Consider the following 26,270-nt stretch of genomic DNA (forward strand, 5'->3'; position numbering starts at 1 on the left):
TTTCAGCACTTGCAAGACTGTGATAATATCAGTAATATGAGTAAGGACTGAGAGTACAGACTAGTTTCCACTGCTGATTATGCTTGGAGCTCTGTGATATCTTTATAGAGGTGGACAAAGATTTAACTTTATTCTGCAAACAGTGCACTGAATGACTTAAACTTTAATTACCTGACTAGTGCTCAAATTCTTCTTGTGGGTTTTTGAATGATTTTTGCCTTTGCATAAGTCTTCAGAGGGAGCCTTGCCTTTTTTCCACCTCCTCGATCTCTTTTCCAAGTCATAATAGGCATCCTCACTTTCACTGCTGTCTGAATAGTCTAAACTGGTAGCCTGTGGATTGAAATTTACATCTAACACTCCATGTAATTGTGCTTTTTCTTCTCTGGACTTATTGTGACGAGTTCTCCTTTGTATCCAGGGAAGATGGCTAGATCCTCCAGCATCCCTCGAGGAGCCAATGGAGGATGTTTCAGAATCAGAGCACATTGTCTCTGTGTTGGTATACAGCCCAGATGAAGGGGAGGTCACCGGTTGCTGTAGGTCATTGCCGTAAGCCCATTCCAAGTTGCAGTGGGGATCAACATAATGCAGTTCTTTGGTCAGCTGCTTGGGCCTTCTCTGTAGCTTGTTCAAAGCCATGTTCCAGTCACAGTCATCTTCGCTATCCGATCCCATCTCATCATAAACAGACACGATGCTGGATTCGCTCTCTAGGACTCTGAATACCTGGCTCTTCGGCTTGGCAATCATTCGAGGGCGAGGCAAAGTGACATTTTGCAAGGCCACCCAGTTCCCATCTGTGCTTTGTAAAACAGGTGGAGGAGCTAAGAAGATGGAAGAAAAAGAAAATGCCATTCAATAATTAATTGCTTTATTTTTTTTATTACTTCCTTAAACACACAGGCACACTCAGGCCTGACATGCTTCTCAGTTACTAAGGGCGGGGGTGGGGAATGAGTTTTTAGTAAGGAACTGACTATTTTATGTTTTATATGTTTATAAGGAAATAATAATAATATTCATAAGAGATTTGCAGTCTGGGTCATAGTGACTTAACAAGAAGAGGCCTTATCAGGTTTTGACCCAGTGAGTTTCTTCTTCAAAGTATAAAAAGTGTGCAGATTTTGTATTCTTATATCTATCAATAGAATTAGAGGTTTTAAGTTATATGGGTGGTGCTCATACAGAGGGTACCTGGCTCTTCTGCATCTTGCTTAGTTACCACCTGCGCTTGTATCAAGAGTTGACTGGCTAATTATTCTGCATGTTGCAGATCCCTTCTTTCATCCAAAGAACTTGTGCTAGGTCTTTATTCTGTATCTATCTACAAAGTGTGTGTGTGTGTGTGTGTGTGTGTATGTGTTTGTCTGTGTGTATGACTGGCACATAAGTTGCCCTACACCAGGTCTATCACAGATGCCAGCACCTGTCTATTAAGAGCTGTATGAAGTTCCAGTCTTGCAATGGGAAGAACCTTCTTTTCCATCTGCAGCTCCTAGAAGTAATCCATATGCAGAAGCCTGCTTGGATAATCTTTACAGGATCAAGGTGATTTTAATTGTACATGGAATATACATGCTCTTCTTGGTACACATAAGAAAAGAATATATTCAGTGTTATTTCACAGATAGAATCTGTGATACAATTCCATATGATTACAAGTAGAGAAATCTCAATGATTTCAAATTTGACTGTTATGAGACCTTTGTAAATATCGGTTAAAATGGAACCTTTGTGTGTCAAAGGCTTAAATTACCTTTTGTGCATTGTGAATTAAATCTAGCATTTCATGTTTTGGTAGAGAAAAATATGAGTTCTGAGTTTCCAGATATTTAAACTCACACATTTCTAAAATTCAAGATAATGAATTTTGCTTGCCCTGGTTTTATGCTTACTCCAGCATAACATTATGAACAAAATATTTTTAAAGGTACTATTGTCTTCCAGAAACATTTCTTCCTGGACCATAAACATTTCTAAAGGATAACATTGCAACAAAATAAAAATAAGAAGATTGGTCAGGTTCTTCTTTTTGGTTATGTATAAATACATTGGAACTTACTTCTGAGTAAACATGCACATAATCACACTGAATCTTTTGAAGCAATCAATGCTTGGCTTGTTAACCTCATACAAGCATGGTCTGCTACTGTTTATTCCACACACAAAATATGTGCACAAATTACCTTCTCATTACATTAAAATATCTATTATTAATTAGACAGGTGAAATCAAGCCTGAATTCTCTCTAGAAGCTAAAATAACTAAACAGAGACTATCATACTTGGTCATATTACACATAAGAATGTGTAGAATGCGGTGCAGAATGCTGCAGCCCGGCTGTTATTGGGTCTCCCAAAGTGGGAACACATCCAGCTGGGTCTCCAGACTCTGCACTGGCTTCCAGTGATATACAGAGTCCGGTACAAGGTGCTGGTTATTACCTTTAAAGCCCTATATGGCCTGGGACCTGCCTACCTGAAGGACCGTCTCTCCCCACATGTTCCCCAGAGAGCACTGAGGTCAGGAACACAAAATCTCCTCACTATCCCCGGGCCAAAAGAAGCCCGTCTGAAAGCCACCAGGGAAAGGGCTTTCTCCGTTATGGCCCCCGTATGGTGGAATCAGCTGCCGGAAGAGGTGAGGGCCCTGCGGGACTTGGCGCAGTTCCGCAGGGCCTGTAAGACGACCCTCTTCCGGCTAGCCTATACCTAGCCTATATTTAGCTAGGATGCCAACTTGAGGTAACTGGCCAGCCATCTGTTTACAGGAAACTGAATTACTCTGTTTTTAATGTTTTTAACTGTTTAAATATTTAACTGTTTTATACTTGAAATTGTTTAAATTTTATGTTTGATTAATTGTTGGAAGCCGCCCTGAGCCATTCGTGGGAAGGGCGGGATATAAATCCCAAATAAATAAATAAATAAATAAAAATTATGAGAAGACAACCATCACTGGAAATAATGTTAGGGAAAGTTGAAGGCAGCAGGAAAAGAGGAAGACCCAACATGAGATGAACTGACTCAGTCAACGAAGCCCTGCCCTTAGTTTGTAAGCAATAGGATGTTTTGGAGGTCATTAATTCATAGGGCCACCTTAAGACAGAAGTGAATTGTGGAATTTAACACACACACACAATTAGACAGAGCTGCTCAGAACCAACAAAGGAGCGTACTCATGTGGGAACAGTCTATATATCCCAAGCTAGATAAAGAATCATGTGAGTCAACAGATGCTGCATGCTACACAGAATCAATAATGACCATAGGTAAATAATTTAGACTTAGCCTGTGTAAGGTGCATGTCTCTGTGTGTGATCCCTTACTGGCAACAGAATCTAATATCCTTGTCTTGCCTACCACTGTATGTGCAAATACTTCCAACGAGGCAAGGAAATTCAGAACATCCAAATTTATACTGAATCACAATCTTTCCCAGAAATGCTGGCCACTTCTTCGCTATCAAAGATAGGTGGCCATTTCAAGCAGAAAATTCAAAATCAATAACAGTTTAATTGGTTTGTGGCTTATTGTTCTTCAGGGATTAACGGCCCAGGAAAAAGTTGCTTTTCCAGCAGTCTGATTAAATTAAATCACACCCACTTTCACACAGAACAATTATTTCAGGTATTGTAATTCTTTACTTGGTTCGTTTAATTGGTCCACACTCTTCCAGCTGGGTAATGCAGATACGCTGTGCTCTTTTTGTTTCCTGATTGAGCCTTTTGGTTGCCTCCAGCGACTCTCTGCCACGGAAGACGTGAGGTCTGGATCTCCACCTGATGCATCTTCGTTTGTCAGTGAGAATGCAGATTGAGACCTCTGTTAAAAGAATTTTTTATTAAAGCTTTAGCTGAAGCCAATGACTGGAAATTTTGATTACCTTCAAGAGTAACACTCTGACATTGAAACAAGTATAGTTTCCTGAAATGGTTAAGAGCTACATCTCACTAGTTCAGCTTCAGCATGTGAGCTCTGTTATCCATTTATACAGAACAGGATATTCTATGTACTATAAAGTCAGCAAATAGAACATTATTAATAAAGTCACCCTTGCTGTATAGCAAATAGTGATTAAAAAGCGAGAAAGCTGTTCCCTGGAGCTTTTCATTGTTTAAATCTACAAACTACTACAGACTAAGTAAGAAGGGAAGCACTTTTTCCCCTTAAAAAAGACCTCTTCCCTTCACAAAAAGTGAAAACACTGTTGTTAAGTAGAGGTTTCCAACCTTTTTCAGCCTGCAGGCACCTTTGAAATTCTAACACAGTGTGGTGGGTGGAGTCACAAAATGGCTGCCATAAAACGGCTGCCTCAGGAGGTATGGTTGCCGGCCTCCAGGTGGGCATGGAGATCTCCCACTTTTACAACTGATCTCCAGCTGGCAGAGATCTGATCTCCAGCTGGCAGAGATCAGCTCCCTTGGAGAAAATGGCTGCTTTGGAGGGTGGACTCTATGGCATTGTACCACGTGGAGGCCCCTCCCTTCCCCACCCCAAACCCCACCCTCTCCCAGATCCATCCTCCAAAGTCTCCAGGTATTTTCCAACAATGACCTGGCAACCCTAACAGGAAGTGGAGCCAGCCATAAAATGGTTGCTGCAGCTTACCTTTCGGTCACACAGTGAAGATCTTTGAGCTGTGGTGTCAGCTACTGCCAAAGCACAGCTAATCAACTTACCAATGGTCCCTCCTAGATTCACTTGGGTCCCCCCTTGGGAAAGGTGTTAGTGGGCACCAGTTTTCCCATGGGCACCATGTTGGGGCCTCCTCTAGTACAAGGTTCTCATCCTCTTGTCTGCCTGGCTTCATGTACTCACATTCTTCTCAGTTTCTGTTGAAAGACAGAATCTGAGAAGGATCTACACTCCAAAATCCTTCCCTGTAGTGTTTATAATCTATGTTAACTCAAGGTGTTTCTTATAATGTTATGTTATGTTTCATTTTGATAGCTATTATATTGTTTTATGCCTAAGTCACAAGAGTTGGTTTTTATACCCTGTTTTTTCTCAAAGTGGCTGACAGTCACCTTCTCTTCCTTTCCCCACAACTGGCACCTTGTGAGGCAGGTGGAGTTGAGAGAGTTCTGAGAGAACTGTGACAGGTCCAAGGTCACCCAGCAGCCTCCCTGTGGAATCAAACTTGGGTCTCAAGATTAGAGTCCACCCCTGTCAACCACTTCTCTGCAGTTAGCAATGTCTATTTATTTGAATTTCTAGCTCACCCTTCCCTGCACAGCAGGGCTCAGGGAAGGTTACAACCGGAAATATAAACAAGAAGTTAAAACAATTAAAACACAACCCACACAAGAACTCTGCTTCTGCAGTCCCAGATACCCCCTGAAATGGGATCTAAGCCTAAACATTACTTTGTTTGATATTTCTGTATTTGCCATTGGGTGTTTCAAAGCTGCAGTGCCACCTAGATGTTTGAACCAACTCACACTGGGCAAAGATGAATAAAATCAGAAAGCAATATGAATTAAATAAGGACTTAAACAAGTCACCTGTTGACTGTTTGCAGATTCCAAAAGCCTCTATTCGAATGAATGTTAAAAAAAAAGGGAGTTGGATATAGCCTATATTAACATTTTCTTCCTACTGACAGTAAACTTTTAGAACAGGATTATGAAAAGATCCGCAACTTCTAGCATATGCTGTAGCAACTGCACCATTTGTTTGCACTTCCGCAAATATATTTGATCAAGCAATGGCAGCCATTAGACTGCACTCAGGAGAACAAGATCTGCTGGAAATTCCAGGCCCAAAGAGCATCTGGCTTCAGGCTTCCTTGGCCTTAGCTCTGATTTGGTGGAACTCTCTGTCGAATGATATCAGGACCCTGCATGACTTGTTGAAGTTCTGCAAGGAAGAGATGTTCCACCAAGCATATAGTTGTGGACAGCAATGGTTTTTATCAGCAATTTGGCCAATTTCTTCAGCCATTTGGTCAATTTGGTCTTCTCACTCTCCCCTCTGCCACTGAAGGTTAAATTTGTATTATGATGCCCTCTACATTAGGCTTTTTGGTATTTCATCTGTTTAATATTTCTGTATTTTATCTGTATATTAGTTTAGGAGGTTGTTTTTAATGTTTCTTGATGTGAAATATTGTATGCTGCTCTGAGCTCGCTTTGTTGGACAAGCGGAATAGTAACAATAACAACAATAATTCCAAAGTTCCATTGATTCCATTTGGCAGAGAGATTTAAATGGTCTGATGCCAACTGCATTCTTAAGAAGCCCTTGTTACAATGTTTCTCATCGCTATCCATTTTAGCTTAGGGTTATGGGCTAGATAATTGAACAGTGTTTTGTTCTGATAGTCCAGAGGGTGAATGGAATTACTAACACTTAGAATCAGTGGTGGAAGGTACTACCAACTAAAAAAACTGTAGATGTAAACGGAAAGTAATCAAACCATGTCCAATAAAGGAAGAAAATAGATTATTATGGAAAGCTGGATTTGCTAGCAAGGTATTCTATATTGAATTGCTTCTTTAGCATTCAAGTCTCTTGAACAGCCACTACATATGACTTCTGAGGGTACTCTTTTGCACTTTGCTCAAGAGGTTTGATTATTTCTAAGATACATTAAAATGACCGCTTTAAGTGAGGTAGTTATCCCTTAATTGGTAATTATTTTGTATTGCTCATGTGATTTTCTGAAGCCCTCATTCAAGGCATGATTAGCTTGTCATGGGCAAATTACATCCCATTGATTTGCTCTTGTAATAAAATGCATGCTCTTAAAAACATGGGGGTGCTGATTTTAGAGGCTTCTGTGGGTTTCAGTTTTGGGTTCTAGTATTCTTATGACTTCATGCTGACCTTTTGTTGGTATGACACCAAATACTTGACCAGGAACTGTGCTAAACAATATGGTATTAGAACTTTTAGCAGAGTTAACAGGTAGACTCAGGGGAATTCCTCAACAACACATTTCCAGTGCCACTTAATCACAAATAGCACAATTGAGTTTCAAGGGGCTTCTTATGAATTTTTGAAATCCATTGTCAATGATTGATGAGGCAAAAAAGATTTTGATCCAGCTAGTAGTTAAAGTGAACAGTATTAAGCAGAAGGACAATACACAAGGATAAAACACGTTAAATATTAAAACACTTGTTAAATATTAAATATCAAAATCCTGGAAAGCTGGCAAGCCTGTCCCTATGAACGCAATCCATTTCACCTGTACGAGGCAGCAAGAATCTTTCCCCATCTGTGGCAAACTCTGATTTACAGTTCACACAAGGAGGGTCTCAGTTTAATAAATACTTACTCACTTAAGAAGCAGGTGGCAAGAAACACAGCAGAGAGCAAACAAAGTGCTCATCCCAGCCTAAGTTTCCCACCTCTTATGAATTGATGAGCACAAGAAAAAAATGGCATTCACATAGTGGCACTCTGGGAATTTCCCATGGTTTCTATAGTAAACATCAAAGAGACTACGAAAGGCAGCCTAGTAGTGATGTCCTGGGACATCACATCCTTTGTAATCTCCACCTTCTTTAGAAACTCCCAAATCTTGTGTTTGCCAGGGCTGTATTGGGAACCCTAAACTCACAGAAGTAGAACAAGTTACTAAGCAATTGAGTAGAACATAAGAGAAGCCATGTTGGATCAGGCCAAAGGTCCATCCAGTCCAACACTCTGCCAGGACACTAGAAGCCCTCCCTCTGTGCCCACCCCTCCAGCACCAAGAACACAGAGCATCACTGCCCCAGACAGAGAGTTCCAACAATATGCTTGGCTAATAGCCACTGATGGACCTCTGCCTATGACCTGCATGGATGCAAAAGGGTGACGTGTATGGATGCAATTATTTATTTGGGACATTTGTATGCCACCTCTCCAGACCTGCTTGAGATAGCTAATAACTAAAACAAACAAACAAACAAACAAACAGGAACCAATGAAATAAATAAAACAAATCAAGCAGAAAAATAGGTCAACCCACTCTGAGATAATGTCCAGTGCATAATTTACTCATTCTAAGCTTTAAGCTATTAGATATATTGGCACAAGTGCTGTTTTATGTAGGTTTTATGTAGAGGTTGTATGTAGATAGTGTTTTTACGTATTTATTTATTTATTTCATTGGATTTATATCCCGCCCTCCCTGCCGAAGCAGGCTCAGGGTGGCTTTTTAAAAAAATCTATTTTATCTATTATTTATTTTTATCTATTTTACTCCACCTCTAAATGTCCTGTGGGCCATAATAAAGAATGAATTAAACTGAAGTCAAGCCAGTAGAATAAATAAATAAAAACAGATCAATGAAAACACACAAATATAAATACACCAAGCCAATTTAAAAAGCCAGGACATAAAACACATACAAACAAACATATCGGTCTAAAATTATGTTAATAAAACAGTCTTCAGGCTAGGAGCAGACTATAAAATAATTTTTTTAAAAAAACCAACCTTCTTTAGAAGTCTTTGGAAAGAGAAACTGTTTTGGCCTTGCAGCTAAAGAAAAGTAAGTTAGGTACCAGGTGAACCTCAAGGGGGAGAACATTCCAAAGGTGAGGAGTCACCATTGAAAAACCACCACCTTTCTTTATCTCGATGGGCCCGGAGTACCAAGATCAGGGCCTAATATAAGGAACTTAACTGATGAGCTGAACAATACAGCCAAAGGCGGCCTTTCAAGTACCGTTATCCCAGGACAGATATCAGGGCTTAGAGCAGTTAAAAGATGTTACTAAAAATACAGTTGATTGATAGCAACTGAATGAATGTGCAAGAAACTGAGGTTAATGGCAGTTGGAAGGTATCAGAGATAAATTTATTTCAGTTTTGACATTCTGGATAGCTGAAGACATCAAGATCATTTTATTTTCTTCTTGGAGAAACGTCGACTGCTGGGTGACATGATAGAGGTTTACAAGATAATGCATGGGATGGAGAAAGTAGAGAAAGAGGTACTTTTCTCCCTTTCTCACAAAACAAGAACTCGTGGGCATTCGATGAAATTGCTGAGCAGACAGGTTAAAATGGATAAAAGGAAGTACTTCTTCACCCAAAGGGTGATTAACATGTGGAATTCACTGCCACAGGAGGTGGTGGAGGCCACAAGCATAGCCACCTTCAAGAGGGGGTTAGATAAAAATAGGGAGCAGAGGTCCATCAATGGCTATTAGCCACAGTGTGTGTGTATATATAATATAAAAAAATTATATATATATATATAATTTTTTTTTGGCCACTGTGTGACACAGAATGTTGGACTGGATGGGCCATTGGCCTGATCTAACATGGCTTCTCTTATGTTCTTATGTTCTCTTATGTTCTTATAGCCCTCTTTTCTATTCAGCAAAGACTCAAAGTAGCTTACAACATTTTCTTTTCTCTATTTTACCCTCACAACAACCCTGTGTTGTAGGTTAGGCTGAGATTGTGTAAATGGCACAAAGTCAACTCGCAAACATCTGTGGCAGAGTGGGGATTCAAACCTGAGTCTTCCAGATCCTAGTCCAACCCTCTAACCACTAGACAACAATGGCACATGAGAGCAATGCTTCTAGCTGAGCCAATACACAAGCATAAGTGAACAACACCTCTTCAATTATTTATTGTGTTGAGATACTGCCTAACATAGTACCACCTTCCATGTCAGGTCATGACTCAGATTACATAAACTCATGTCATATTGTTTCAGTGTGAATGCACCTCTATTCTACCAACACAGGATTCAGATAGATTTAAGTGTGAGAATTTTTGAAAAGGTGATATTGAAAACCCATAGCTAAAAAGTCAGGCCTGCAATCACATAGTTGGAAGAGGGGTGGGGAGAGGATTAATTGTTTTATTCTTGTGCCTCTCACGTAAGAACAAATAAAATGTTTCAGTTTATTTAGGTTTAATAGTCCATAAGCCATACACCATAAAATTTTAAGGATTTAAAAACACTGAAAAACAAAAATTTGCTATGTCTACAATGTAATTTTGGCAGAGATTAATCAAAAGTACAAATAAACTGTTAGGTTAAGAAAAGAAACAACGTGAGAGGTGGTGATTTGCCCATATAACATCATTTTTTAAATGCTGCTTTTGTATATTTTTAGCAGCTGAATTATAGGCCAAAATGTCCAAGAAAAGAACTTTGAAGTGAGCAACAGAACCTTATTCAATGAAAGGTCAAAAAGAAGCAGAAATAAAAGGATATATAGAAGAAGGCTAGTATTGAACGCAGTCATTGTCAAATAAAAAGTGAATAGGAATTGAGGATTACTTTCCAGGTCAAACATCTGAGACATTTGAAATGAAGTTAGAAAAGTTTTTTTTTATAATATTAGTGAAATTTCTCAGGGACATTTACACATCCCTAATACCAAGTCTACCAGAAAACCACTTACTGTAGTCTACAGCTCTGTATGCGTACAACCTGTAAGCTTCTGGGCTACCATGTTTAAAAGAATTCTCTGTGTTGAGAAAAGTTAAGCACAATTCTGATGATTCTTGCACAGGAGCACTGTCTCTAAAGATTCACAATCATCACAACAGAATTATATACCTTCACCTGTTTCCAAGCAATGAAGTCTCCACTCAGAAAACATGTGCAATAGGTGATGGTATCACTGAAGACATAAGCAAAGATGCACACAGGAAGCACTGAACAAAAATTAAAATTCTTCCTAGGCTTCTTTGAAGCTATATGAACTCAAGAGCATTATCATAAAAAATGAAAACAGATATCTTTCAAGCTTAGTTCTGTGCCTAATATAAATGTTCATGTTTTGTGGCAGTCACATTCCTGGAAACTTCAGAATATTTTAGTGATGGTTCATTTTGGCAATTTGTGTTTTAAATTCATACTAATTTTTCTCACAGTTGATCGTAAGTTATTTAAAGAACTTGTTCAGTCTTTAAATAGGTTTGAAACGGAAAAGTAAATGAATGCATAAATAATGCACCAAACATTTAAATTATAGTAAAGACTGATAGTCACTCCATCTAAACCACAACGTGTCTATAGTTTTCTGTAGAAACTAGAAATTAGCTGCAGTAGTTGCCAAAAATAAAAATATGGGGGACAGATAAAACTGCAGCAGCATACCAACTAGTTTCCTGTATTTTTGGCATGGCTACATTTATAGCTACATTTCATATGTCAGAATTCACAACAAGAACAAGTTTAAAGACAACTAAAATATCGCCTACCTGAAACGAAGTAATATTTGTAAATATAATTTTGATTCATTTATTTCAATTGTTTAATGCAGTAAGCAGTTACCTCAGCAGGTGGCAGTGTAAGCAAACCCTTGGTTCTCTTATGGTGACAATACTACAAATACAGTGGTTCTCAAAATATGTTGTTATATAATAGTAAACCAGCTTTATAGGGGAACCCTAAACAGAGTTACACCCTCCCAAGCTCACTAGGTGTAACTCTGCCTAGGGCTGCACTGTATGTCAAGAAAACTGTTTTTGAGAATTGCCATACCAGAAAAAGGTGAAACCAAAACAGATGGCTTCCGCTGGCTATGCCCTCTTTCTGAGAAGGCAAATAAAATGTGAGTAAAGTGTCACTTTTTTTTGTCACATGATTACCTTTGATATGCAAAGTCTCTTCAGTATTTGGCTGGTGGTACTACTGGCAATGTACAAATGTTATACATGTTGTAATCCTTACAGCAGCACCTACTTAATAATGCTGCAGCCAAAAGACTAGAATTGCTCATAAAATAAATAAAGCTGGAAACCAGTATATGATTGCAACTAGGGTCACCCAACAACTTTGAATTCCCTAGCCAAGGGTGCATATGGGGCCTAAAGCACCCCCCCACACACACACAGGGAAGCAGAAGGCAGGGCTCACCCTCCGCATTCCCCCACATCACAGGGAGTTGGGAAAATGCTACCTGTCTTTCTGCTTCCCAATGGCTGCAACACACAGGGTCCCCACAATCAACTGTTCACAGGGGCCTGAGGCACCTCCCTGATACCATGGTCAGGTAGGGGGTTGGGGGGGGCATGACCAGATAAGGCAAATGGCATTGATTTGGGTGGGACCAAAAGAAAAATCCACACTTTTCTGTCTACATGCTGTCAAAAGTATAATATTTCCAAAACACTGTAGTGCAACTGTGATCCTTGGTATTAAACCATGCTTCAGAAAATAAGAGAAGCCATGTTGGATCAGGCCAATGGCCCATCTAGTCCAACACTCTGTGTCACACAGTAGCCAAAAAATCCAGGTGCCATCATGAAGTCCATCAGTGGAGCCAGGACCAGGGAAAGATCAAAGCAAAATGTGAGAAAACACAGAACTAGAGCAGAAAATGTCCTGTGGATGTTCCCTAAGAGAGTACCGCAGTAGGAAAACTAGAAGAAGCAAAGCATCCACATGGAAACAGCACTGGTCTTTTCTCTCCATCACTGGCCTCTAGTGCCTGGGCAATTATAAACCTGACTATGATTAGTGGCTGGACAGTTCTCCACATGCACATGTATATAGCTGATTACCTGGATCAATTTAACTCCAGTTTCAGACTTGTAAAGATGTACAGATATCACAGAAGGCAAACAAACCACTGTTCAAATGTTGCAACTTACATGCTATTTCTAACAAAACAATTTTTGAAAATGTTACATATAAAGAGGATTTTACAGGGCTTGCGAGAGCTACCATGGACCCCAAAACAAAGATGTTCTTTGGGCATCTACCTGAAAGATTTAAATAACCTTCAAAGAAACATTAAAGAAAGAAGCAAACAGTGAAAACAAAGACTATGGAATAAATACACACACCTTGATGAAGGAAAAAACCTCTCTAGAATTTTTTTTTCACTTTAACCATTTGTTTGACATGCTATGGCATATTGAGCAGAGGATTAAAGTAAAAGATTAAGGGTTCTAGGGAGGCTTCTATCTGTTGGGTAAGCACAGAGATGTATGCTATCACCAGACCAAGAGGCATCATGCTGGCTGCTCACTTGTTTTCACCCAAAAAACCAAGATGAGGTAGATTGTCTGCCTGTCCCCACCAGTGCTACTAGGGCCCTGTGAATTTTGAACTTCCCCCACATCAGCCTTAAGCCAATAGACTGCGTCCTGCCAGCATTTGCAGGTATAATAGGGAAGAGTGGCCCCTTTGGCCTCCAGGAAAGCTATGCCAGAGATCATGGGACTTGCATTGACAAAAATCCATGTAGGATGGATGTAAGGCCTTCAAGGGAGACTGCCCTTCCTCCCTCTTGCCCTAGCAGACAAGGTGGGAGGATCCAACTCGGTGTTCATATAAGAGCAGAAATCATCTGAAGGCAAGTATCAGGCAACTTGTGTAATTGTCTCAAAGCACAGCGATTCTCACTTTTAAAAAGATTTTTTATCTACAAAATCTTTTATAGCGATGTTAGAGACTACAGTAACTGGATCAGTTTTAAAGTTCATTGTTATAGCTTGTCATATATTTTGTACCATTATGTTGTCATGTTTTATTTTACACTGGTTCAAATTGATTATATAAAAGTCAAGCAGAATTGAAACTGCTTCTGAAGTTTGCACATAAAACTGAAATATCACTTTCCATTTACAAATATTCACGTTCCAACTCAGTATGCAAATTCATTAAGTTTACCGAATGGAAGCTTTGTTTTATATTTATTTCAGTTCCGCCGGCAAAAAGCATTAAGATGTCCATTAATGTAAATGAGCCTATTATTCAACACGAATTGTTATGCTATTTTAGTTTGCTATATCAGGGTTATTGGAAGTACTGGGGTGGCAAGGCAGCTGAGGAATACAGCTCAAATTTCATATGCTAATGGAGTCCTTGTAACAAGCTCCACATGTACTTATTAGACATAAAAAGGATTCATGAAAAAAACAAACCTCTAATGGACCAATGGGAAATTAATGTGTGAAACAAATAAATAGTTTATAAACAAGTGGGTTACAGATAAGTACTGCCTTTTTACAGGTAGATCATTTCTTCTTACAAGATTCTTTCTTACATTTGATAGCAGGCATTATAACTCAAACCTAAAACATGATTGATTAAGAACAAAACCAAAAAAACTTAGGCATCTCAATATGACTCTTCTGGACCATTACATGCTGAACTGCAAGATACTATAAATAGTCCCATCCTAACACCATGTTCCTGGGAGTAAGTACTATGAATAAATGGCTCTTGCTCCCTGTGTTATTTGCAGTGCAGAGTTACTTACACTCTTCTAAGGTCACTAAAGTCAATTAACAACAAAAATATAGCTGATTCACACAGGCGATTAACAATGCTATCCTAAGCATACACTTTTTGCACTATTCATCTGTGCTAATTAACTTAAAGCAAAGTAGTTTGTTGTGAATTAAGATGTGAAAGGAGAATTAAATGTGAACTTGCTAGGATTATGTTTCATTTCTGAAGCGGGTACTTGTCACTTCAGAAATGAAACATAATCCTAGCAAATTCACATTTAATGTTGGCAGAGTATTCTGAAGAGAATATAGTTTTTAATGCAAACAGCGCATAACATCCTGTACTTACATACATAACCTTTTCTCAGCCAGAGGCTGCTAAGTGCTTCTTCGTGGTGATTAGTTGTGCTTTGTAAAACAGTTTTGTGTATTTTTGTAATTAAGGGTAATTAAGGACTAGAGTAATACTAAAGCCAGTGAATCTAGCAGGATTTTTTTTCTTGTATTTTTGTATATTTTATATTTTGTGTGCATGCCTGGAAGTCATGGTGACTTCTGGTGACTGACCCCTACTGGGGGTCTTGAGGATATTTAGAGAAGGCTGAATGAAGCCTGCCCCTGGTTCTTCTGACTACTGGCATTCCAAGGAGGTCTCCCATCCAAGTACTTGCCAGAGTCTACCCTACTTAGCTTTTGAGATCAGGCAAGATTGGGTTTGCTTGGGTTATCCAGGTCAGGGTGAATCTAGCAGGATTTGAGGCTCCAAGGCTGGCAAGCTGGATGACATGTTGATACTGATATTTGCATATCTGCTTTCCTAGTGGATCATGGCAGTTTAAAAATAATAATTTAAAGCGTATAAGGAGCTAAGGCCATATATCCTTCTAGATACAATCAGTATGCTGGAGGGAGTTCTTCCAGCTTCAAGTATCCTTACTCCAACTTAAGTGGGTCTTCTGTCAGAGAGGAGAAACCACTTAAGTTAGAGGCAGGATTCTTAAGCTTGACAAAGTCTTCATTCAGATTTTGCTTACTGGAGTGATAGGATACAGGTCAGCAATTCCCTTGTCAGAACATTATCTTTTCAAAAAATTTGCTCTTGCTGTCATTGGCAATGATTCCAAAAAAGGCCTTCATTTTCCATTCTTGTTTCCCCCTTCTGTGTGGCACTCAGAATGACACTCATCGCAGTTAATCACAACACACAATACTCTAACCCCTCACTGAAACAAAAAGCGTACAGGGTCCAATTTTATATGCTTGTATGAAGACAGCCACACAAACACAGTCCATCTAAGAAGAGACTGCTATGTACCTCAATGAGGCAGTCTCCTGGCATAACAGATTAACGCTTAGACCTTTAAGTTTCAAGGTGTCTGACAAGGTGTTTGGATAATGTGATTTCACAGAAATAAAGCTAATAAATGCTGACGCCTAAGCACCAAAAACAGACAATGTGCCTCAGGTTTTGTTGTTGTTTTGACTGTCTCTCTCCTCCTGCCCCTCCTGTTTCTAGAGCTTCTTGTCATATTCCTGCCATTTCAGAATCTCCTAACCTTTTTTTAACTGGTGGGCCTAATTCAAACTTGCTCATATACAACAGTATTTACTGAAGCAAAATTGGTTTGCATTGTTTATAAGAAGGTTTACACAGTCACCAGAGATTAATATATTCATCAAAACAATAAATTAAATTCATCAAAGGGCTATATAAAATTTACAATGCAGGTCTTAAAACAATCTATTATAAAGCGCTATAAACTCTGAAACATACTGCAAAACCTAGGTTGCAGCCTATGCCCGGTTATGCCCTGATGAACCAAGAATAATTAATAGCAGGATCCAATGACCAACTTCATATACCCAAAGGATAGGAATGAAACTGTAACTGCCAGCTAATCTAATTGATAAATTTCTGCTTTTTCCTATGATACAAAAGCTTTTTAGGTTGCTTTTTCAACCTAGAAGTTATATCACTAGCTGCAACAATAAAGACTTCTAGTAGACAACATAGCAGAAGAGACACTCACTCGTGCTCATTTATGACAAAACACAACAGAAATCTTCTGACTTAAATTCTCATAAATATCTTTGTTCCCATAAATGCCTTGCTCACCCTAATTTTGTCTGCTATTCTGTAGACTATTAAGCAATTTTGTCATAGGAAGGAGGAATAGCCATCATAGAACAGTGCTTGGTGAATTGGGACCATTATTTAGAAATGAGTCATCTAAGCCAAATCAGGATGGTAGGGAATCATGTCCCGGCTTTGGTCAACCATTCAGGGAGGGCCTAAAAGGGAGATGAATATGTTTACATGCACCTGTTGTAGGCAACCATCCTCCTCGGTATCGGCCTTTGCCCCCAAGATAGAAGAGCATCTTCTTCCCACCTCCAGAACCTTCCAAACAGCAGCGAAAGCACTCTAAATTAAGTCTTCTTTGCAACATCCAAACTGGCAAAAAAAAGTGCCCACATACATAGGCAATAAGATTGAGATGCCTGTTGCAGTCACTAAAGATGTAAATAAAAAAATGGTACCAATTCATCAGATCACTGGGACAGCAAATTTGTATGAAAACAGCACAAAAGGGGTACACTTTGGGAGGAGGGTCAGGACAATATCTAGCACATCTCTGTTAAAAATATTAACTCAAATGGTTGGTGCAGCTCGAAAAATAAGACCCATTACCCTCAACACAGCATCTTTTGAAGTGAATGTGCTTGGATCTTGACTTTAATCCTGTTATGCTCAATGGGATGTGAGTCTACCTTAAACAACAATCTGCCCATGACACCAGTGCAATCTTACAGAAGCACTGGTAGGAGCACTCCTGCTTTGTGACGTGGCTATTACACAGCAGTATACAAGATCCACTTGAAGTACAGACATTGGAGATGTAAGGGTTAGACATTGGTCACTGGATGCAGCATGTGATGGAGCTTAAATTCTTAATTCAATAATCTTCATTGATTTAAGCCAGTCTATATTACAAAATGTTTCCACTTTGCTGAAAGTAAATAGCACAGGTCCTGGTCAGAGCCTGGAAGGAAAACTACTTGGAAATTGTAGGCATGCTACCTGAGTCCTAAGAAAGAAATATAGGATAGAATTATATATAAAAACCCTCCCCTCACAGAAGTCATGGAGCTATGTTTTCCTTTTTCCACTAAAACTCGTTGCATTCTACTGCTACTGGTAAAATTTCTGCAACTGACTAGCATTTGAGAAAATAAGCCAAGAGTTGTAGAAATTGCCTTAAATAAAACATACACACAACAAAGATGAGATGAGATGAGATGAGATGAGATGAGATGAGATGAGATGAGATGAGAGGAGAGGAGAGGAGAGGAGAGGAGAGGAGAGGAGAGGAGAGGAGAGGAGAGGAGAGGAGAGGAGAGGAGAGGAGAGGAGAGGAGAGGAGAGGAGAGAAGAGAAGAGAAGAGAAGAGAAGAGAAGAGAAGAGAAGAGAAGAGAAGAGAAGAGAAGAGAAGAGAAGAGAAGAGAAGAGAAGAGAGATAAGATAGGATGAATAGATAGATAGATAGATAGATAGATAGATAGATAGATAGATAGATAGACAGACAGACAGACAGACAGACAGACAGACAGACAGACAGACAGACAGACAGACAGACAGACAGACAGGCAGGCAGGCAGGCAGGCAGGCAGGCAGGCAGGCAGACAGACAGACAGACAGACAGACAGACAGACAGACAGACAGACAGACAGATAGATAGATAGATAGATAGATAGATAGATAGATAGACAGACAGACAGACAGACAGACAGACAGACAGATAGATGGTACTCTATGACTGTATTATATGGTACTCTATGACTATTAAATTTACCAGGGGAAAGAGTCATTTTAAAAGCTAGTATTTTAAACTGAAAGTTGAAAGAACTCAACAATACATCATCTCTGAGTACACTAAACTTTGCTCTCCTCAAAGCCAATTGGAAGCTTACCTGTCAAAATCTGTATTCTTAGATACAAAGGCACATGTTCCTGGCCTCCTTCAGCTTTCTTGCCCCTCTCTCTGTTCAGCTTCATTGTCTGAAGTGGTTTGGCTGCTGGTTTATAATCAAAATCTCACTGCCTTGTATACAAAACAGCACTACCCTTGAGGGCTTTGCCACCAGTTCCTTACATTTACATTATTGATCACTGAAGCGGATATACTTTTCTCCTTTGTTTCTACACATCAGTTTTCATGAAGCCAATAACATTTTGTGTTAGTAGCTCACCCATAGTGAGTATGATCCCCTGCGACTCCCTGGGAAAGTCAGCATGCTCTGATCTGAGACAGCAGTCCAGCCACGGTTTCTGGACTGTGGCCATTCAAAACCAGTCTCTGCTTGTTCGGCTTTGCTTTTCTGCTTTCTTATAATCTGTAGCCATTTGAAAAACAAACAAGAAGGAAGGCTCAGTGAAAAACATTACTGGAGTCATACAAAACAGGTTTCACTGTGCAATCCTAAACAGAGGCTGAAAATAGGTCTAAATGATTTTAGGATTTCACCATTAAAGCCAAGACATCAGATTGTGCCACAGAAATCTTAAAACTGTCTTTACTTTTGACTCCAGTTCCAGCCAGTTTGGCTTTTGACAGCCTGCATACATGTCAATCATTACCCTAACCCACAGAATCTGTAAAGAAATTGAGAATGAATTTACAACAAGAACCTAAATATTCTATTATCATCACTTTGCTTGCACAGAAAGTTTACTGCATATTATTTTTGAAACTTACCTTATGCACAGAGAAGCGTCTGGAAAACACAGAGGAAAAAGTACTAAAATATTAACTGTTCATGATCCATGATCATGATTTTCTTGAAGTATGATAGTCAATTAGAGAGAACAGCTAGCCCCAGAATATTCAACCATTTTGTATGGTCCTATCCTAGCTGCTCTACCAAATTTTAATCAAGCTACCATAAATATTTGCTCACATTTTCACTTATTAAAACAGAGCATTACAATATTTAAGTGCTCCCTTGTAAAGCTATGCACATTTATCTAGAAATAAGTCCATAGAACATAGTGGGACTTCTGAGTAGATATGCATTTGACTGTGCAGCAAAAACATAAGACACAGTTTCCTTCAGACAAGATAGCTCTGAAGTTGCTAGACGTTTGCACACTCTACATTTTGTGGCTTCAAGTCATCCTCACATCATTATTTATAGTTTAATAAAAGCTTATAATATATATTAGAAGCTGCACAGAAACAAAATGTACAGGTCTTTCTACAGTACAGGTTAGGGCCTGGAGATCTCTCGAAATAGATTTCCAGGCCACACGTCAGTTCCCCCAGAGAAAATGGCTTCTTTGGAAGGTGGAGTCTACGGGGTTGTACCCTGTGGAGGTCCCTCCCCTCCCTCCTCCACAGGCTCCACTCCCAAAATCTCCAGGAATTTCCCAACCAGAGTTGGCAAGCCTACTCTATACACAGACTCACAATTCCCCCTCCTCAAAGATACAGTTGCTGTAAAACAACATTAATATAAAAATTTTTAAGTACTGAATATTAATTTTTACGAACACGCAGGTGGGTAGCCGTGTTGGTCTGAAGCAGCAGAATGAATCCAGTGGCACCTTAAAGGCCAACAAAGTTTAATTCTTGGTATATACTTTTGTGTGCATGCTCATCTATACGTATGGACGGGTAATTTCCCTTTCATTGTATCTAAGAAGTGTGCACGCACATGAAAGCCTATACCTTGAATAGAAGTGCCACTGGACTCAAACTTTTGTTCTTTTTAAAACACTGTAATCCCTGGTAGCATAAATTCTTATATCATACCTTCTGGACAATAGTGGTGGCAAGCTCTTCTATCAGCTCCTCCTTGTGCTCTCGTAAATAAGAAGCTTCATTCTGTTTCTCCTGCACACAGATAATGCACATTAAATGTTCACTTATCACTTATAAACTAAGAATCAAAGGTTGATGCTCCATCTAGAGATCTCTGAGCAGATTTCCTGCAGTTTTTAAAAAGAGTAATAGCAGCTGCCCCTATTGTGGTCCAGGGACCCGGAATGGGGGGGGGGGGAGTCAGCTGTTTCCCTGATGTCATTTCCCAACCTTAACTGCTTCCCCTATAGTGAACATATAAGCCCATATAGTTAAAAAAATTAAATTGCCTAAAATAATTATTAATGCCATCTATGATGGAAAATGGGGGGAGGGTGGCATGATCTCATCAGCTCTCATAAGCTAAGCAGGGTTGGTACTTGCATGGGAAACCACCAAGGAAGGATTTGCAGAGGAAGGACATGGCAAACCATCTCACTTGCCTTAAAAGCCTGTTGCTAGACCCCCAAAAGTCACTTGTGACTTGGTGGCATATACATACACATGAGAGAAAATACAAATAACAGTCTATATTTACCTAATCGTTTGGTCGTGATGCACAAATGTATTACACCACAAAGAAAGTGACCCAATCAATAGGTTTGGTCAGAGTTCTATGTGTGTCTAGGAAGAGCAGTTTCAACACAGGACAGGAGCTATATAGACCCTGTGCTGTCCTAGCAGAAGGTCAACCACAAATCCCTTCAGAAAAGATTGGGGGAAATGCCAGCAGAAGAATATTCACAGTAAACATTTCCATTCCTTAAAATCAGCTGTGCTGGGTTCAGATCTTAGTGGCAGCCTTGGAAGGAAGGGTTGAAGCATGACTACTGAACTCTTTTTGGCACTTTCACACATACTGGATAACGTATCTTGAATCCACTTTAATGCACTTTGCAATTGGTTTTCACTGTGTGAAAATCCACAAACAAACAGTTGCTTAACTGTTTTAAAAACAGACTGAAAGTGCATTATTTGGAGCTCAATCTGGGGAGGGGGTGGAAAGTCTTTTGGGAGCAGACGAGCCGGTACGTGGGCGCAGGAGGGGTTTGCGCTGACGTACGACCGGCGCCACCCCAGCGGAGGGGAGTTCTGTGGGTGGGGAAACGCCCGAGCGCCGCTCTGTCCGAGGGCAGTGGCGCCTGAGGGCTGCGCCCGATCGTGAGCGAAAGTAAGGCGGAGCATGGCATTCAGGCAGAGGAGGGGGTGGAGTTGGGAGCGCAGCCAGGCTTAGGTGGCTTCCTGAGTAGTTCGGCCCATGACATGCCCCCACTGAGAGGCGCAACTTTACGGCTGCAAAAACGGCAGCGTGCCCCATAGGCACTTGTTGAAACCAAAAACAAAAGTCGCCTCCGCCGCTGCGGAAGCTCGTAAACCCCTTAGGGAGCGGCGTGATTGCCTCGCCAATCCCCTTGCACCTTGGGCTGATGAGCCCCCTCCCCAGCACCCAATCATGGTCTCCCCCCCACTAGAAATACTTCCGCTCTGGCCTCGCACAACTCAGTTGTTAGGGAGAGGAACACGTGGCGAGAAGCTCTGCTGGCGAGCTCCCAGCCATACAGACTTAGAGTGAGGGACAGGCAGGCACGCTGGTGACGCTTTTTGCACCTCGTGGTTGCTTTGACAGTATCTTTGACTAGGGAGAGAGAGGTCTCTCCCCTGGGGCTAACTGCTCTTGTTTCCAGGTCTCCACAGGTTCCGGGTTCCTGGAAGCTCTGCATGCAAGGACTGTCGCCCATGGCTGGGTAAATTCCACTGCCCCCCCGGCTTCCCCCTCCCCTCGCTCTCAACCACTCGGCGTGCGAGCATCTCTGGCCCTTGAACCAGGCAGTGGGCTCCGGCAGGGGGCATTTGCTGACCCCGCTCCCCTATGCTGCTGCCTGCTCCCTTCCCTTGGTCTACCCTCTGCCACGTTCCCAACCCCTGGCAGGGCACGGAGTGTGTGTGTGGCAGCTGTCCCATTGTGAGGGGGGTGGGTCAGAGACTGTCCCTTTAAGAGAGCACCCAGCTGAAATGCAGCCCACTCTTCCAGCCGCCACCCCTGCAGGTGCTCTTGATCTCTATCTCCGTTTTGCAGGTGGGACTTCAACACAGAGGCTTCCACATGTGCCTCTCCACCACCCCCCCCACATTCCCTCAGCTGTTTCTGCCCGCCGCTCGGAATGGAGCCCCGCCCACGGCAAGACTGCCCAGCGCGCCAGGGAGACTGTTGCACTCTGTTCCGGAAAAATGAAGTCTGTTCTCTCTCCCACTTGGCATCTGCTGCACGTTCCCTGGGCAACCCCCTCAAGTGGCCTCTCCGAGGGAATGCCTGGGAGGGTAGGCAGACTTGGTTTTGGGGGGGGGAATGGTCTATGAGCTGCCACGCTGCCCCCTGCATAGCTGGACAGAGGAGGGGAGTGCCGCCCCTCAGCCTGCTCGGGTTGACAGCCTACCCACCCCCACAGGGCTGTTGTGTGCAAGGCACTAAGGGGGGGGCTGATGCAGTGGACTCAGAGTTCTGCAGCTGATGCACTCGCACTCTGAGTTCTGCGGCTCCTGGGGGAGGTGTTCTGTGCACCTGGAAGGGGGCGTCAGAGCAGCACAGGGGGTCTCTGGGTGGGGGGGTGTCTGCTGCTGCGCTGCTCACTCCCAGACACACATTCCAGCCGCTGTCTATGACAGCGAACTCCTGCACTTGGTACTTCCTGCTTGTCTGCCTGCCATTGGCAGAGTCTCTGACAGCAGGAGGGTGTGAGGGAATTGACAGCTTCTCCATGGTCCCGTGCGGGCTTGTCTCGCCCCCACCTCGCCACCAAGCCAGGCTTCTCGTGCGTGCATGCTCAGCCTCACTCCTGTTCCCTCCCTGTGTTGGTGGGCCGTCTCTCCTTTGCCTGTGATGGTCTGCCCATCATTGGCTCCATTCTCTGTTTGGGGGTGGGTTGGGGATGGCTATCAGCCTCTCTGGGGCCACCTCTCCCCATCCCTGACTGTCATGAGCCGCGGCGCATGCGGCAGGACTGGCCAATGGGTGGGTGGGCTGGCCCTCCCCTCCGGCTGCCTCTGCCTCCCCTCGGTGCCTCCGGCAGTGGCGTTGCCATGGCGACCGTTTCCCTCACAGCAAGCTACGCCTCTCCTCTCCCCACGCTCCAGCATGCCAAAGTCCTCAGGAAGTCTACTAGCGGCGCGGCAGCTACGCCATGGCCGGCCGCCCCTTATCTCTGTATTGGGCTGCCCGTGTGTGACAAAGTGCTCTTCAAGTCTAAAAGGTATGCTATAGCATTAACTCTAGAAAAAATAAATCACATTGCAGTGCTTTTCAGTGCAATGGAATAAGGTAGGCTGGTAAAGGTCTGAACATTTTACTGCTAATTTAGAAGGAGCTATTGAGAATTAAATGGAGGGGGGAGAGATCAAGATAATGATTTTTTTTTTTTACCAAGCTGTCACTGTATGTCTCTGTCTTAGAAATAGCTTCTTCTATGGCTTCTTCTGCAACACGCAATGCCACGGAGAGGGTATCCATCATGCTGTGTCCTAGGCAAAGAATACAATAAAATGTGGGCAGAGTTTATGAAAGGCAGCATCCAGATTATTAAAGTGGAAGGGACAATCAGACTCTTTCTACGAACAAGCCATAGCATTCCACACCCTACCAAATGCAACAGTTTATGCAATCTAGAGCATCGTGTGCCAAACATACAATTCATTTGCAGTGAAAACTAACACAAGCAAATCAAGCTATGTGTTGTGGAAGACAGCAAATACATATATTTATTTTAAAAAATAAACTACCAGGGCATTGACAATATGATCAGAAGGAAACCGTTTTCAGACTTAATAGAAGGTTGCTTTTTGTAATACATTGTGTGTAACAATACAGCATGTATAAACAGGGCTATTATTATTTTTTTTTTAGCAGGAATGCACCGGAACACAGTTCCAGCTGGCTTGGTGTCAGGAGTGTGTGGCCTAATATACAAATGAGTTCCTGCTGGGCTTTTTCTACAAAAAAGTGCTGTGCAAATCAATGGTGATGTCAGGGGGTGTGGCCTAGTATGCAAATGAGTCCGTACTGAGCTTTTTCTACAAAAAAGCCCTGTGTATAAACATCACACTCAGAGTTCAGAATTGTATGCTTGCAGCCTGCAGCGAAGCTGCTAGGCTGCAGAGGCATTGTTTGCCTTCCCAGGAGGGAGAGAAGACTGTCGCCCGTTTGGGCGCAAATTTAGGGGGCGGGGCCTGGTCGCTTTAACGGCCAGACCTTCGTTCCCCTGTTGCAGTCCTTCGACGATCGGGCTGAGGCTGGGAGCTTGTTGAGGTGCTCCGTTGAGCCTGGCCTTGCGTCGCCTCGGGTCGGTTGGCGTCGGTGGAGTCTTTTGAGCGGCGTGTTTCGGCGGCGGCAAGGGATCCGGGCAGCATGTTCTTGTTGGCAGGAGGTGTTTGCGGTGACGGACAGAAGGCTTTGTAGTGAGCTCCTTGGAAGTTCCAGCAGCATGGGATTGCTTCTAAGGCGGCAGGAATTTTATGTTAAAGTGCATTTTAGGGGCTCCTGTTGTGGCTGGCTCTCCCCTCCTTAGTCGGAAATAGGGGTGCATTTTAGGGGCTCCTGTTGTGGCTGGCTCTCCCCTTATACAGAAAAAGGGGTTTCTTGGTGGTGGCCTTTCACTCCTGCAGGGGTTTTTTTTGGGGGGGGAATAAAGTCCCATCTTTCCAACCCATCTTTCTTAGCAGATTTCAGAAGCTAAGCAGGGCTGGCTCTGGTTTATATTTGGATGGGAGACCACCAGGTTTTTTTGCCATTTTGAAAGGGCTCCTGTTCCCTTTCTCCTCAGGGGGAAGCGGCCATTTTAAAGGGCTCCTGTTCCATTCTTTCAGGGGGAAGGAGGCCATTTTGATTGGGGCTCCTGTTCCTTGGGGGAGGTGGCCATTTTTGAAAGGGCTTCTGTTCCTTTCTACCCAAGGGGTGGTGGCCATTTTAAAAGGATTTCTGTTCCTTTTCTTCCCAGTGGGAAGGCGGCTATTTCAGAAGGGCTCTTGTTCCATTCTTCAGGGCGGCCATTTTTGATAGGCTCTTGTGGTGGCCATTTTGTGGGTCGCTTTAGTGGTACATGATGTCGGGTGGTAAAGGGTCTGAAAGGTCTAAGGGGGAAAAGCCGGCACCGAAGGCCCCTAAGACCCCGGCTAAGACACTTCCATCCTCGTTATCTTCATTGGACGATGAGGGTGATGAGGCTGTTAGTAGCAATATTATGCAGAGGCTTCGGGCGCTGGAGCAGGCCTCAGGTATTTCTCCTTTTGAGGGAGGGGAAAAGGGTAAGGTTTCTAAAAGAGCCCTTCAGGCAAATGTTTTAACTAGACTCGATTTTTGAGGGCAGGTCTGGTGCATTCTTGGGTGGTACCATGGGTCTTGGCAGTTCAGATGGCGGATCGGTGTCTGCGGCTGGTGCGGCTGGGTCAGGGTCATCGTTGGGACCTTCAGGATTGGTTGGTAAGGCTGGGAGGTTTCGCAATTATATGCTGGGTCTGCTTGGTCTTGGGGGCCTTGGGGCCAGGCTTTGCCTAGTGGGCAGGGCATCTTGGGAGCGGATTTGGGGCTTGCTTCCCCTGCGGGGGCTGCTGCGTTGTCTAATTGGGCTTGGCCAGATTTGCAGCCGTGTGGTCAGGTTTGGGGCAGTAGGGCATGGCAGGTTCATATATGGGGGGTTTTGGGAACCCTCCTCTGTATAGCGCTGTTCCGTTTACTGCTTTACCCTTTGGGGACGTAGCGCTGCCCTTGGGGGATCACTTGTTACCCGCAACCAGGGAAAAAATCCTAAAAGGGGAGTATGTAGAAGTTTTTTCCCTCCTTTTTCAGGAGGTGGAAAAGAAGGATGAGGAGGAGTTAGATGAGAAGGAAAAAGAAGTTAAGGAAGCATAAAGTGGATTGGACCTGGGCTAATTGGCTTCTGGGGTTTCTCATTTACACTGGGGTGATTGCCAGGGCTCAGCTTTGGAGGGCGGCTGCCCTTATTCAATACTTGGACATTATCTATAAAGGGTACACAACCTTTAGTGGTCCGGCCTGGTTGCAATATGACCAGGAGTTTCAGATGAGGGCTGTTTTGTATCCTTCCTTGCCGTGGGATCGGATTCAACAGCAGCTGTGGCTGCAGGTTATGTCCCTGGCTTGGCCAAATTTGGGTGACCGCTCGGATAGCAGTCATTTGGTGGGCAGGTCATCCGTTATGTCTTCTGCATCCTTCAGCTCTCCCTGCAGTTCAGCGGGGCAG

General features: G+C 42.5%; 1 protein-coding gene across 2 annotated transcripts in view; it reads right to left on the bottom strand.

Moving 5' to 3' along the window:
• Window positions 1–26,270, bottom strand: part of MYRIP (myosin VIIA and Rab interacting protein) — a 186,285-nt gene that overhangs the window by 32,102 nt on the left and 127,913 nt on the right. For both annotated transcript variants that reach the window (XM_060247526.1, XM_060247525.1), the window contains exons 5-9: window positions 23,438–23,535; window positions 19,972–20,052; window positions 18,410–18,553; window positions 3,650–3,827; window positions 172–827 (exon numbers count right to left, since the gene is read on the bottom strand). In XM_060247526.1, the coding sequence (XP_060103509.1) occupies window positions 172–827; window positions 3,650–3,827; window positions 18,410–18,553; window positions 19,972–20,052; window positions 23,438–23,535 (1,157 nt within the window). The remainder of the gene's footprint in view (window positions 1–171; window positions 828–3,649; window positions 3,828–18,409; window positions 18,554–19,971; window positions 20,053–23,437; window positions 23,536–26,270) is intronic.

The sequence above is a fragment of the Heteronotia binoei genome, chromosome 10 (genome assembly GCF_032191835.1).
Source record: "Heteronotia binoei isolate CCM8104 ecotype False Entrance Well chromosome 10, APGP_CSIRO_Hbin_v1, whole genome shotgun sequence".
In the NCBI taxonomy this organism is placed as follows: Eukaryota; Metazoa; Chordata; class Lepidosauria; order Squamata; family Gekkonidae; genus Heteronotia; species Heteronotia binoei.